General features: G+C 50.1%; 1 protein-coding gene across 15 annotated transcripts in view; it reads left to right on the plus strand.

Moving 5' to 3' along the window:
* The window catches only part of DTNB (dystrobrevin beta), a 118,816-nt gene that overhangs the window by 25,850 nt on the left and 77,446 nt on the right, over positions 1-15,520 (plus strand). For all 15 annotated transcript variants that reach the window (XR_014851193.1, XR_014851194.1, XM_085057279.1 and 12 more), the window contains 2 exons: positions 75-241; positions 6,004-6,128. Coding sequence is in view for 13 of the 15 variants with exons in the window: in XM_085057279.1 (XP_084913405.1) it covers positions 75-241; positions 6,004-6,128 (292 nt within the window). In the remaining 2 variants the exon portion in view is untranslated. The remainder of the gene's footprint in view (positions 1-74; positions 242-6,003; positions 6,129-15,520) is intronic.

Consider the following 15,520-nt stretch of genomic DNA (forward strand, 5'->3'; position numbering starts at 1 on the left):
CAAACGGGATGTTAAAGGTTGACCTGAAATGAATCAGAACTTTTCCTTTGTTTGGTTTTTTCCCCCTCTGCAAGTCTTCCACCCCGTGGAGTGCTCGTACTGCCACTGTGAGAGCATGATGGGCTTTCGCTATCGCTGCCAGCAGTGCCACAACTACCAGCTGTGCCAGAACTGCTTCTGGAGGGGCCATGCCAGTGCTCCACACAGCAACCAGCACCAGATGAAGGAGCACTCCTCCTGGGTGAGCCTCTGAGGGGGGTGAGGACATTTACTGTGGGTGAAGGGCCCTCAGTGTGGGTGTAAGGGCATTTACTATGGGTGAGGGCACTGATGGTGGGTGAGGACATTGCTTGTGGGTCTAATTCTCCCCAATCAAGCCCAGAGACACTTCAGAGACCAAGTCAGAGCAGTGGGTATTTGCTTTATTCGGTGCACTGGATGTGTGGGGAATTCTCTCCCCCGAACACACACACCTCAGTACTTCCAAAGGCACAGTGTTATAGGTAAAATTCATGAATATTCATTACATTCCCCAGGATAGGAGTGCTTATACAAATTATTTCTCATAAGTCATTAATATTATTCAGGAATTTATTGTGCTTGGCTTCAAAAGGAATCTTTTGCCCCCTTTTGTCTGGATAAGATTAAGGAAATCCACAAGGCCAGAACTGTTATCAGCCTTCAGCCCTGGATGGGCACTGTGCTGGTGGAAGGGGCAAAAGATCAAAGAAATAAGGATGATTGAAGTGTAAATAGATTTGGGTTTTCTATTTGACCACTCCTTTCTCAGGTGAGGGCACTGATGGTGGGTGAGGGCATTCCTCGTGGGTTTTAGGGCCTTCCTTGTGGTTTAGGGCCTTTTTCCTGGGTGGGAGCATTGCTGCTGGGTGTAAAGGCACTCCTTGTGGGTGAGGACATTGCTTTGTGGGTGTGAGGGCATTCCTTGTGGGTATAAGGGCCTTTTTCCTGGGTTAGAGCCTTCCTCGTGGGTAAAAACCTTCCTTTTGAGTGAAGGCCTTCCTCATGGGTGTAAAGGCATTGCTCCTGGGTGTAAGGGCCTTCCTCATGGATGAGGGCATTGCTTGTGGGGATGAGGGCATTTCTTGTGGGTTAGGGCCCTTTTCCTAGGTAAGGGTATTGATTGTGGGTCAGGGCCTTCCTCGTGGCTTAGGACATTGCTCCTGGGTAAGGTCATTCCTTGTGGGTTTTAGGGCCTTCCTCCTGGGTGTAAGGGCCTTCCTTGTGGGTGAGGGCATTGCTCATGGGTGCAAAGGCCTTCTTCATGGGTTAGGACATTGCTCGTGGGTGTAAGGGCATTGCTTCTGGTTTAGGGCCTTGCTTGTGGGTATAAGGGGCATTGCTTGTGGGTATAAGGGGCATTTCTGGTGGGTGAGGACATTCCTCCTGGGCAGCTGGGGCTGCAGCAGCCACTCTGGGCTTGATGCCTTAGAGCTGGTAAAAATAAGAGGCAGACACAGCAGGATAGGGAAAAAAGGGTATTACCTTGGGTTTGATAGGATTTTAGGTGCTCAACTTGGCAAAGGTGGAATCACCCCGAGAGCACACTGTGTACAATGTGGATACAATTTGATGGAGCTCACAAATTAGCATATCTACCTAACATCCCCTAATAAGCAACTTAACAAGTGAAGTAATTGTTCCCCTATTCTAATTACCCCTCAAGTGAGACTCCAGCCTGGTTTACACAATCATGTTCCAGAGAGGAGCTCAGCCAAGGTTGGAGCCTTTAGTTTTGAGAAAGTTATAAATATTTCATCTTCTGCCCTGGAGAATCCCAAACCAAACTAAATATCAGACTACAGGAGTTATAAACATATAGGGCTGAGGTAAAAGGAATGTTTGTGAAGGGTACAAGGAGAGGGAAAGGGGATAAAAATGTATAAAAAGGGTATAACAAGAAAGGACAAAGGCTTTTTTGAACCCTCATCAGGCTCATCCCTCAGGAGTGGAAGTGGTCTGGAGCAGAGCTGCTCAGTGAGGTTTTCCCAGTTCTCCAAATCCCAAAGGATATACAAACAGGGCAGTTCCTGGCTGTGGCACTCAGTGCTCTAGTCTGGGGACAAGGTGGGGATCAGGCACGGCTTGGATTCAGTGATCCTGCAGGTCTTTTCCAACCTCAGTGATCCTGGGATTACACATAATGTTGATTTGTTGCAGTGCTTGTTCTGCCCAAAAAGCCAAACCAGTGACCATGTTCTGTATTGGACAGGAACTTTACCCTGTGGCATCTTTAAAGACTGTTATTTTGACAATACTACATTTTTCTCTTATTCTCCTGCCAGTTGTAAATATATGCCTGGAAAACTTTAAATTAAAAAGCCTTCCAGAGATGATCTGAGCAATACCCTGCAGTTTGATGGCTGGATAATAATCACAGCTCAAGAAATAATAGACAATTTTAGGGACAAAAAGCTATTTTATGGCAAAGGATTAAGCCCAACCTTTCACTTATTCAAAGAGAAGTTGAGATGATGATAGGATTATAATTAATAGTTATCTTCATAAGGAAAAGCCATTATAGCATTACTGGTTCATTTAGAAAATTGGGCTGAATAGCAGGCAGGAGTTGGGAGGCAAAGGAAAATTCTATTGTCCTTTTTATAACTGTGTGGGTAATAAACTTCTGGAATGTTTAATCCGAGCTAACAGCAGGTTATTATTCCCTTAAATGCTTGTAAATCCAGTTGGGGGTTTTGAATACAAAGACAGGTCTAAATCACAGAAATATTGGAATGGTTTTGGTGGGAAGGGAGCTCAAAGCTCATCCAGTCCCATCCCCTTCCACTGTCCCAGCTTGTTCCACATCCATCCTGGAACATCCCAGGGTAGCTCCAACTCCACTCCAGGGTTTCCTTTTAATGTTTTTTTTTTAGCTTCCCCAAGTATTGCATGTTAATTTTATGAGAAATGAAATTGAGTCTTAATTTATAAAAATAAAATATTCTAGTTTTGGCTTTGGGCTGTGCTGGTGCTTCAGGGAGCTCCTGGTGAGTTCACTCTGCAATAACTGCTGAGTGTTATTGCAGGGAAACAAGAAATGCTCTTTCCTGGCTTTTCAGTGCAGCCAGCAATAATTCAGATACTTGTTATACTAACAAGTATCTCCATAGTTATGATTAATATGATCAATAGACTTATTAATACATTGTTTATATAAATATTATTATTATTTAGATAGTTATAGCTTCTTTTCCCTGCAATTGAGGTACCTTTGATAATTTTTTATACCTGTAGCACTGAGATATTTTATATATATCTGTATATTTAATATAGTGATTAAATAAATTATGCAACCACAGTGATTTTAGATGGATTAGTTCAGGTAAAACACTGTTTTTAAGGAGGTTTTGCAGCATGAACCTGCTGCTTGTTGGGGTCTGTTTGGAGGGATGAAAACCTTGAAACATTTCCCAAATTTTGGTTTGATTAAAGAGCCTCAGAGAGAGGCTGTGAGTCACTACACCCAGCAGGAGCCACACTGCAGAGGTTCCTGCTGGAAGGCTGAGGGTTAGGCAGGGTTTGCTCTGCTCTGGAACACTTTAGCAATCTGTCACCATAAATTCCAGGATAAAACATCCAGGGCATCCTGAGCTTGTCCCTGGGATGGGTTTGGGGTGTGTCAGCCTCCTCCCTGCTGGAAATAATGGAATTTTGGGGATTTCTGTCCCCTTCCCCGTGCCTTTGGACACCCATGAACAAACCCAAGGCTTGGCCAGGGGATTGCTGACATCCCTGGCTGTGCTGGGAAATGTTTCCATGGAATAACAATCAGATCTAGAGCAAACTCAGCCCCTCCCACCTGCAGCTCTGCTGGAAGAGCTGCTGAGGAGATTTTGCTCAATCTTCCCTATTCCTGCCTCATTTAATTTCTTATTTAGATGCCCTAAAGTAATGAAGGTGTTGTGAGGCTGTTTGTGTCCAGCCCAACCCAAGGATATCCCTGTCCCCATCCCTGTCCCCATCCCTGTCCCCATCCCTGTCCCCAGCACGTTCCCAGCCATGTGCAGGGACACATCACGTGGGGATGAATTCCAAGTGACCTGGAAATCCTCAGAGTGGGACATTTCCCAGCAGAGGGCATGCAGACACCAGGAATGGGCTGCATGGAGCTCCACAGCCCTATGGAATGCTCCAGGCTGGGAAAGAGGAGCTGGAAAACTGGAAACTGCTGTGCTAGAGGCTGGACATGAGCCCAGGTGTGCCCAGGTGGGCAAGAGGCCAGTGGCCCCTGGGCTGTGCCAGCTCTGGGGTGGCAGCAGGGCCAGGGCAGTGCCTGTCCCCTGTGCTGGCACTGCTGGGGCACCTCCAGTGCTGGGGCAGCTCTGGGCTCCTCCTGACAAGAGAGACCTGGAGGGGCTGGAGAGTGTCCAGGGAAGGGAATGGAGCTGGGAAGGGAATGGAGCCCCAGGAGTGGCTGAGGGAGCTGGGAAAGGGCTCAGCCTGGAGCAAAGGAGGCTCAGGGGGACCTTGTGGCTCTGCACAGCTCCTGACAGGAGGGGACAGCCAGGGGTGTCAGGCTGTGCTCCAGGGAACAGGGACAGGACAAGGGAAATGGCCTCAGGCTGTGCCAGGGCAGGGTCAGGTTGGACATGAGGAGGAATTTCTCCATGGAAAGGGTGGTCAGGCCTTGGCAGGAGCTGCCCAGGGAGGTTTGGAGTTTCCATCCCTGGAGGTCTCCAGGGAATTCCTGGCTGTGGCACTGAGTGCTCTGGGCTGGGGACAAGGTGGGGATTTGGCACAGCTTGGAGTTGATCTTGGAGGTTTTTTCCAACCTCAGGCATTCTGGGATTTTACTTTATCCTGTGCATCCATCCCAAGGTACTATAAACCCTGTAAATCCATGGACAGGAAAACCTCCTCACACATGAGCTCTCCAAAAAGAGTTTCTTGTTATCCTCTGGTCATGTTGCTAAAGCCAAAACTCCCAGAGCTGGGAACTCTTACTGGTTTATTAATTTCTAATAGTTTATTGCACTGGTAGTTAATGGTACTAATTGTTAGTAATTGTCGGTTACTGGTGCTGCTTGCTGTAACTATGGGTGTGACTCCTGTCCTGGGGAGCCCAGGCTCTTGTTGGAACCAAAACTGATCTGAATTTTAATTTGAATGTGACTTGAGAATTTATCCTAATTCTGTTTTGGAATGTCATACAGGAGCAGTAATGAATTCCACAGGAGCAGTAATGAATTCCACAGGATTAATTAGCCAGGGGTTGCACTTTCCTGGAGTGGCAGTGAGTGAGAGCAGCAACAGGAGCTGCCAGGGCTTGGTTCTGTGAGGGAATTTGGGAAAGGAGATGAAGAAACTGCTCCTTCCTGCCTGTCCCAACCCTGTGTCCCACCTTGGCTTTGCCTGCAATGCACAGGAATTTGGGAACTGACTCCTCTGCCCTCCCCTCAAAATACACCCTCTGTGCTCAGAGAGTGAGTGCAAAAATCCCTTAATGGGATGGGATTTCCCCTGAGCTTAATTCCTGATTGAACCCCCAGGTAATTGGTTTGTTTCTTAATCTTACATAATTTGGTTAAAACTTTCAGTTTTCAATAGTAGAGCCCTTTGAAGCCTCCCAGAACTTGTTCCTCAGGGCAGGAGAAGATCAAGTGGCCATTCCTGGGTATCCAAGTTCTGTTGGAGGAGTTGCTCTCCAGGGTCACCAGGCCTGGCTGTGGCACTCAGTGCTCTGGGCTGGGGACAAGGTGGGCATTGGGGACAATTCTGCTGCTTCACAGGATGGAGCTGTGAGCTGATAATTAAAGATTCCAGAACCTGAAAGGAATTAGGCTGCCTGGGGAGGTTCAGGTTGGACATCAGGAGGAATTTCTTCCTGGAAAGGGTGCACTCTGCAGGAATGGTGTAACAGAATGGGATATTTCTGGGTGCTCTGTCCTCTTTTGACCCTTGTGTCATTTCTCACACCTCTCTCTGATCACACCCTGCTCTTGCCAAGCCTCACCTGGCTCCTGTCGTTGTTCCCAACCCCAGAAATCCCCGGCCAAGAAGCTGAGCCACGCCATCAGCAAATCCCTGGGCTGTGTCCCCAGCAGGGAGCCACCGCGGCCACTGTTCCCCGAGCAGCCCGAGAAGCCCCTGGACCTCTCCCACATTGTGTGAGTATCTCCCCAGCCTTCCCTCCTCTGCTCTGGGCCTGCCTGGGCTGGGATGAGGGACAGGAAACAGCCCTGGGCTTGGGATGAGGGGCAGGAAGCAATCCTGGGGTTGGGATGAACATTTTGCAGTGCTGTGTTGGAAATGTTTGTCTGGAAAGTCGTTGGAAGGTTGTGTGGAGTCTCCTCTACCAAGGGAGGAGCTGCAGGGGTTTGGTGCAGGCCTGGCTGTGTCCTGCCTGCAGCTCTGGCATCTCCCTGTCCCCAGCAGTGACCCCCATCAGATCCCCAGAGTGTCCCCAACACCTCTCCCTCATCCCTGTGTTGGATCAGACTGTAAATTAAATTATCTAAACAGAGCAATGCCAAAAACACTGACTTGCTGACACCAGCAGGGCTCACCTGGAGCTGCCTGGGCTGTTGGCTTTCCATCCATGTCCTCCTGCTGTGGCTCCTGCTCTGTGGCATTGTTGTCACCTCACTGTGGGGCTGCTGGGATGGTTTGACTGGAAAACCATCTTTGAAAAACCATTTAATGGAAGACCATTGCTCTGCTGTTGGTTTGAGCAGCCTGAGGTGACTCTGCTCCCCCAGTTTGTTGGTTTTCACCTTGAAAGTAAAAACTGAGAGAAAAACCCAAACAAACTGAAGTCAATCTCCAAACAAATCTGGTTTAGTGTCCTGCAGAGGCTGGAGAAAACTTCCCATCTGTAGGTGAGAGTGAGGAGGAGCAGCACTGGGATTTGATTTCAGGGAAATGGAGAACTCCCATTTTCATGAGTATGGAGCCATTTGCAGGTCTGAGAGTGAGGGGAGTTGATGCTCCTCAGGTTTTGTCTGACATCAGGAGTACCAAATTCCTCTGGAGGTTTCTGTGTCCCAGTGAATGGAGAACAAGCTGTTGGGATGTGGATTTCCTTCCCCTCTGCCCACACCACGTCAGGCTGTGCTGCTCTGCCCTTCCCACACCCTGATGGTTCCATTGACTGCCTCTTCTGCTCACTCCTTTAACAGTGTGGCATTCCTTAAGGAAAAGCTGGAGGCTAAATTGCCAAAATGTTGGAAAGGTGAGACCTGCAGAGCTTCTCGTAGTGTGGCTTCCTGGTGTGAGCAGTGTAGAGCTCCAGAGCTGCCTGCAGCCTTAGTTGCCACTCTGGGCTTTTCCCAGCCCAGCTTGGAGCTGATTCCTGCTTTGCTCTGTGCTTTTTCCCTCCAGTTCTTACCTCCCTGAGGATTCCCCACCTTTCTCCATGCTTGCTTTGGTGGTGTGAGTGAGGGATTGATCTGATTCCATGGAATTATAAATTCTGTTCTGGTTTCCTGGGGGTAATTGCCCTCAAATTGGGCAGAATTCAGGGCTCAGTTCTGCCTCTGTTCATTTCAGAGCTGGAGTTGGTTCTCCTAAGGAATTAATTCACTTCTCCAAACAAATGGATCATCAGACCCCCTAGGACAGGGCTGTCCATTGCCCACAGCACTGTCTGTTCCTTCCCAACTTCTCATGGCTTTTTCCTTTCCTTATTTCATAGCCTTTTCCTTTCCTTATTTCATAGCCTTTCCCTTCCCTACACTTCACTGCCTTTATCTTCCCAATCCAGCACTGCCTTTCCCTTCCCAGCTTCTCATGGCTTTTTCCTTCCCTACTTCATTGCCTCTCCCTGCCCAGCCCAGCCCTGCCATTCCCATTCCCAGAGGTGATGGATGGAGGGTGCAGCTGGCACGTGCCAGGGGCTGCAGGGTGCTCAGGGCAGAATCCCAAAAACCCAGCAGGAATGGATGGCCCTGGGGACATGCAGGGGACAGGGCTGGACACCTCCTGCAGGGACATGGGGACAGGGCTGGACATCTCCTGCAGGGACAGGGACATGGGGACAGGGCTGGACATCTCCTGCAGGGACAGGGACATGGGGACAGGGCTGGACATCTCCTGCAGGGACAGGGACATGGGGACAGGGCTGGACAGCCCCTGCAGGGACATGGGGACAGGGCTGGACATCTCCTGCAGGGACAGGGACATGGGGACAGGGCTGGACACCTGCAGGGACATGGGGACAGGGCTGGACATCTCCTGCAGGGACAGGGACATGGGGACAGGGCTGGACATCTCCTGCAGGGACATAGGGACAGGGCTGGACACCTCCTGCAGGGACAGGGACATGGGGACAGGGCTGGATAGCCCCTGCAGGGACATGGGGACAGGGCTGGACATCTCCTGCAGGGACAGGGACATGGGGACAGGGCTGGACACCTGCAGGGACATGGGGACAGGGCTGGACATCTCCTGCAGGGACATGGGGACAGGGCTGGACATCTCCTGCAGGGACAGGGACATGGGGACAGGGCTGGACACCTCCTGCAGGGACATGGGGACATGGGGACAGGGCTGGACAATTCCTGCAGGGACAGGGACATGGGGACAGGGCTGGACACCTCCTGCAGGGACCAGGAATGCTGCCCGGATGCTCCTGGCAGCAGCTCAGCAGCTCAGAGACATCTGCTCTGTGCTGACAGCTTTAATTAAATGTTAAAATTGCCCTGAAAAGGCCAAAGTGTTGGGAAATAGAGCCTGATGGTCCAAGGACAACTGTGGGAACAACAGACACTGGCCTGGTGCAGAAATACTGGAAGCAGGTGATTTATATCCAACAGCAAATCACATGGAAATCAAGGGGATGTAGGACAAAAAGGACTGCTGGGGTTTTACATAAGGGACATGAGGCCTTTGGGGCTTCTGTGATAGCACTGAAAGAAAAAAAAATAACAATAAAGTCCTCTCAGAGGGTTTTTAAGTGTGAGAGGGGCTGTAGTGAGTGGAGATTTTCTGGTGGAACTCAGAAACTCCAAACAGGAATTGCTCTGAGTCCCAGACAGTCTCTATTGGGTGTCAGGGACCAGGGTTTGATTGTATTTGATTCATGTAAAGGAGAAACAACATCAACACCTACAGATAAATGCTGGGGGAGGGAATCTGGAAAAGCTGAGATCAGCTCCAGCTGAGTCAATAAAGCATGAAAATATTAATAACTAAGGGCAGTTTAACAATACTTGGCCAAAGGATCCAGGGAAAACAAGGCTTGGAAGGAAAAAAAAACCAGCTGTGCTCTTTGAGGGAGAGAGGAAACACAAAAATTAGTAGCAAAGAATGTAAATAAATGTGAGAAGTTGTTGGTGAGTCCTTTCCAGGCTGTGGTTTGGCAGAGGGGAAATGATTGTGCAATGAGCTGGTGGTGAGAGACTCACCTTCCTGAGGGGCTGGAGAGTGTCCAGGGAAGGGAATGGAGCTGGGAAGGGGCTGGAGCTCCAGGAGTGGCTGAGGGAACTGGGAAAGGAGCTCAGCCTGGAGCAAAGGAGGCTCAGGGGGACCTTGTGGCTCTGCACAGCTCCTGACAGGAGGGGACAGCCAGGGGGTTCAGGCTGTGCTCCAGGGAACAGGGACAGGACAAGGGAAATGGCCTCAGGCTGTGCCAGGGCAGGGTCAGGTTGGACATCAGCAGGAATTTCTCCATGGAAAGGGTGGTCAGGCCTTGGCAGGAGCTGCCCAGGGAGGTTTGGAGTTTCCATCCCTGGAGGTGTCCAAGGAATTCCTGTCTGTGGCACTCAGTGCTCTGGGCTGGGGATGAGGTGGGGATTTGGCACAGTTTGCCCTTGATGGTTTCAGGGAATCCTTTCCATCCTCAGAACCTCAGATTCCGTGAGGTGACCCAGCAGGATTGCACTGTCTGTTTTCAGTCCCAGCTGCACTTTGAGGTCATTTCCCCATTTCCACTCTGCTGGTGGCTGATGTGGCTCAGACACTGCAGAGCTCCCGAGCCCTGGCTCAGCTCTGGGTGATGTCACTGCCTGGGGACACAGGGATGAGGTCACCAGGGCAGCCTGTGACACCTGCAGGGCAGTCAGAGCTGCCAGGGAAAGCTGCTCTGCTGAACACTCCAGAAGAAGGTGCCTCGTGCCAGTGGGGCACAGCCTGAGGTCACCCCAGCCTGCAGGGTCCTTGCTGCGGGGTTTGTTTGGGGTAATGACCATAATGATGCCATAATGTGTTAATTATGAGCACTGGAATACTGAGGAAACAACAAACAAAGCTCCACCCAGACAGGAGATGGGGAGGAATCTGTGGCTTGGGGTTTGGAACGAGATCAGCAGGAAGGTTTCTAACAACCCAAACCATTGTGGGATTCTGGGATTCCATGGAAATTGTTTCTCTCCTTGGCCTCAGTGTGGCTGCCACAGGAAAGGTGAGGAGGAGGTTTTCCAGCAGAGCCCTGCAGAGTTCTGTGCCATCAACACTCATTTGCAGGAGGAGCAACACATTAAATAAAGGGGAATGGGAAAATAATGGGAATGAAGCCAATGGAAGGGGAAATGTGCAGGGCAGAATGGCTCAGCAGCAAGCTTTGGAGGGCATTTTGGAGGTTTTTTTCAGCTGCAGTTGGCTGAATGTGCATTTTCAGGGTGGTTTTGTAACTAAGGATGGTGACAAGAGCCAGGACGATCAACAGGAGAGGCTCCCTTTGGTGGTGGATCCAGGGCAGCCTGGATTTTTGAATTTATTTTGAACTCTTGTTTATTCATTGCCACAGCTTCTCTGAGCAACAAAACGATGTTTTTAACGATGAATGTAAGGAAATAATAGTTAGAATTCCCCAATAGTGCTGGAAATTCCACCACTGAAGCTTTACCACCAGGAGAAGAAAGTTTAAAATCCACTCAGAATTCCAGTCAGGCTGATGTTCCCTGTGTGATGGAAGCTCCTTTATCTCAGTGTTTCTCACTGCTTTAGGAGATATGAGAAATGCAGTCAGAAATGGCCTCAGAGTCAGTGATATTGTGGATCCACTGGAGCCTCAGATGTACATCCCTGAGGGAATGAGGGATGTTGTCACCTCACTGCTTCACTCACATTTCCAGGAATAACTGAGAGTTTCTGAAGCCACCTTCACCTGCATTCCTGCAGCTGGGCTGGGTCAGTAATAGAAAAAAATGGAAATTCTGCAATTTCCTGCTGGTTTGGTGCATTCTGCTTCTCCTCCCTGATCTCCCTGCATCCTCCTGCAGGTTGTAGCTGTTCCTGTGCTCCCAGGGAACAGGGACAGGACAAGGGACATGGCCTCAGGCTGTGCCAGGGCAGGGTCAGGTTGGACATCAGCAGGAATTTCCCCATGGAAAGGGTGGTCAGGCCTTGGCAGGAGCTGCCCAGGGAGGTTTGGAGTTTCCATCCCTGGAGGTGTCCAGGGAATTCCTGGCTGTGGCACTGAGTGCTCTGGGCTGGGGACAAGGTGGGGATTGGGCACAGCTTGGATTCCATGCTCTGGGAGAACTTTCCCACCCCCAGGGATTCTGTGTCCAGGTGGGAATTTCCTGGCTGTCAGCAATTCCATGCAAATCACATTTGGGTTTAGCTCACTGACAGTCACTGTGGAACTCACAGGCTCTCCTTTTCCTGGCGTTACAGAGTGTGTGATGAACAAGAACACCTTTTTGTCACATCCTGGTGAGGCAGAGGTGGTGTTTGCAAGGATCAGTTTTGCTGGGAGGAATCCTTTCAGGAGTTCCATCACCACAGAGGGATGTCAGGAGGTGCCATGGCCCTTTTCCCCTTGCTCTGCACCCACCTGACACAAACTTCTGACATCAAATCCTGGATTTAAGGTGCTGTGGAGGTGGCACAGGGTCAGGTGGGATATTGGGGAGGGGCTGGAATTCCCAGAGAATCCCTGGAATGTCCCAGGCTGGACAGGGCTGGGAGCAGCTGGGGACAGTGGCAGATGTCCCTGCCATGGCCCTGTGGGGTTGGTTTCTCCAGGAGCATTTTCCCCTGTTGCACTGCAGGGCTGAGAGCAGCAGGGCTGAGCTGAGCTGAGCTGTTCCTGCTGTGCTGCAGCTGCCCTGATTCTCCTGATTCTCCTGATTCTCCTGATTCTCCTGCCAGAGCACAGCTTGGCTGGGCTTTGAGCTCCTTGCACGTTTCCATGGCAGGCTGTGTGCACAGGGCTCTGCTGGGAAGGTGGCTGATGATACTGTGATGATATTGTAGCATCACCCAGCAGGAACCCCCAGTGCTGGGATTTAATTCTGGGGGGGTTTGTTTTGAATTTATTTGGAATTTATTTTGAATTCTCGTTCATTCATTGTCACATTCCTTTCCTGGTGTGACAAGGCTGCTCTCAGCAGCTCCTGGCTGTGACATCACCCAGGTAGAGGATGTGGCCAACACTGATTTCATAACCATTAACAGCCTCTAATCCCTGTATTTACAGCCCTGGGGCTGGAAGTGAGCCAGGGACAGAGCACAGAGCATGGGTCAGAATTCCTTTTGTCCTCCAAAGGAGCTAAGCCCTGGTTTTAATCCTTAGGCTGAAGCCAAACAAGTTCCAGTTAGGAATCTTCTGATCAAGGCAGAGCTGGAATAAACAACCTGGAGAAGTTGTTGGAACTTTTCCTCTTTGGTGCCATAAATGCTCTGGAAGTGTCTCTGCCAGGGAAGGGGTTGGAGCTCCATGGGGATTTCAGGTTCTTTCCAGGGATTGGAATCCAGTTGTGATTCTGTTACTCAGACTTGTTGAAATGGGGTTTCACACAAACCTCAAGAGCTTCTCCTTGCTGGAGGTTTGGGTGTTTATTTGCTTGGTTGGATGTGCCAGAGGCCTCATTTCATGGGGCAATAATCTCTATTCTAGCGGCAATTTATGAATCATTTGTTAATTTAATGGGAGGAATCCTTGCCTGGGAGGGTGGAGGAGGAATTCTTCCCTGGCCCAGGATTCCCAGAGAAGCTGTGGCTGCCCCTGGAGCCCTGGGATGCCCCAGGCCAGGTTGGAGCAGCCTGGGGCAGTGAACTGGGTGGGTTTGAGAGAACCTCGATGTTCCTCCCCTAAACCCCAGCATTTCAGCTCAGGGTGGTGCTTTCTTCAGCCAAAAGAAAACCTCATTTCTCTTGATGAATATTGGGTTTGGAGGAGCAAGTTTTGTAATTTTATAAGAATTTATTTTACATTAATTTTTTAATTAATCTATTTTACATTAATTTATTTTATATTAATTTATTTTGTATTTTATTTTACGTTATTTATTTTACATTATTTTCTATTCATTTATTTTCTATTAATTTAATAATTTATTTTCTATTAATTTATTTTTTATTAATTTATTCAAGGGAAAGAATGTAATGAAGTACACAGTGGTGGTCAGTCACAGGTTGGACTCAATGATTTGGGGTTTTTTCCAGCCTAAGCCATTCTGTGACTCTGTTTTTGTTTGTTCGTTAAAAAACTTCTCGCAGGCAGCTGCAGGCTGCTGGTGCCTCCTGCCTCCAGCAGAGCAGAACGGGGTCGGTTTTAAAAACACAAAAACAATTACAACTTGAGAACCAATGAAAATGAGAACTTAGAGCCAAAACCGGAAAATCATTAAAAAATGAATAATAATATTTAAAAACAATAAAATGTGAGAAGCTTTGAAGAAGCCCTAAGTGCCGGGAGCAGCCCGGGATTTTGGGGATGCTCTGTGGTACCCGGAGATGCGTCACGTGCCGCCCGTTGCCATGGAGACGGCGCGGAGCGGAGCAGAGCATCCTTCGGGATGGAGCGGCGGGCGGGGAGCGGCGCCGCAGGTCTGTGCTCTGTCCTGCCCTCTCCTTCTCCCTGCCACCTCCCTGTCCTCTCCTGTCCCTGTCCTGCCACCTCCCTGTCCTGTCCTGTCCCTGTCCTGTTCTCCCCTGTCACCTCCATGTCCTTACCTCTGTCCTGTCCCTATCCCTCTCCTGTCTCTGTCCTTATTCCTGTCCCTGTCCTTATCCCATTCCTGTCCCTGTCCTTATCCCTGTCCTGTCCCTGTCACCTCCCTGTCCTGTCCCTGTCCCTATCCATCTCCTGTCCCTGTCCCTGCCTCTGCCCTGTCCCTGTCCTTATGCCTGTCCTGTCCCTGTCCCCTCCCTGGCCTGCCCCTGTCCTTGTCCCTCTCCTGTCCCTGTCCCTGTCCTTGTCCCTCTCCTGTCTCTATCTCTCTCCTGTCCCTGTCCCTGTCCCTGCTCAGCCCCAGGGAGGCTCCTCCGCTTTGTCCCGGTTGGGATCAGAGCAGGGTCGTGGGAGTTGCCAGGACCTGTGGGAATGGGGACAGCCTGGAATGGGAACAGCCTGGAATGGGAACAGCCTGGAACGGGAACAGCCCCTGGAACAGCTCCTGGAACAGCTCCTGGAGCCACGGGGAGCCTCTCTGAGAGCTCTGTAGGATCGGCTCTGGTAGCTTTGTGGGATCGGCTGGGAGCTTTGTGTGATCAGCCCTGAGAGCTCTGTAGGATCAGCTCTGATAGCTTTGTATGATCAGCTCTGAGAACTTTGTAGGATTGGCTCAGGGGTTTGTGGGATCGGCTCCAAGCTTTGCAGAGTCAGCTCCCAGGTTCGTGGGACAGGCTCCCAGGTTTATGGGATCAGCTCTGAGGATGCAGCAGGGACACAGGATTGCCTTGGACAGGAATGCAGGAACGGCGTGGAGGGATGGAGGAGCCACCTGGAAAGGGATGCAGGAGAGCTGGGAAAGGGATGGAGGAGCAATGTGGGCAGGGATGTGTTTGGGGTGTGTTTGGGATGTGCTCAGGTTGTGCTTGGGATGGGTTTGGGATGTTCTCTGGATGGGTTTGGGATGTGCTCAGGGTGTGCTCGGGATGTGTTTGGGATGTGCTCAGGGTGCCCTCAGGGTGTCTGGCTGGGCAGCCTGGCACAGGAACACCCCAAACACTCCCTTTGCCTCCCCGGTGAGTCAGCCCAGCCCAGCTCAGCTCAGGACACAGCAAAGTCCTTGGGAAGTAATTCTCATCCCGCGCTGTGTGTACAGCGAGTTGCTGTGGATCCATCCTGCATTCCCATCCTGCATTCCAGAGGTTTCCCAGGACACCTTGTAGGATCAGAGCAGACAGAGGCACAGTGACCTCTGCCCAGGTGCTGCTGCTCCACTTCCCAGCTGGAAGAGCAGCTGCTCTGTGCCCTGCTGGACATGTGGAACTCACAGCAATTGCTGTTATATAAAATCCAGAGTGCTTTGAAACTCTGCAATCTATGCAAGAAATTGTGTTTATCATCACCATTTACCATCACTGTAGTCCTCAGGGATTGATTTCCCTCAGTTCTCATCTGTAAAATCCCAATTATCTGTTCGCATTCTCATGTTTGTGGTTGTTTTTTAACTTCTCTTTATGTTTCATTTATTTCTGACCACCTGAACAGAATCACCTTCAACTCTTATAAAAATGACTACAAACCCTGTAAAATTACCATTGAAATGTGTCATTCCTGCTGCTAAAATCCCCTCAGTTTGCAGCTTTGCAGAGCACAGAGATCAATCCCTGAGCCTCCTGCCCAGGCACATCGTGCCTCTCTACCTGCCTCCTTCTGTCAGATCCA

This window comes from Lichenostomus cassidix, chromosome 3 (assembly GCF_008360975.1).
Source record: "Lichenostomus cassidix isolate B80296 chromosome 3, HeHo_3.0, whole genome shotgun sequence".
NCBI classification, from domain to species: Eukaryota; Metazoa; Chordata; class Aves; order Passeriformes; family Meliphagidae; genus Lichenostomus; species Lichenostomus cassidix.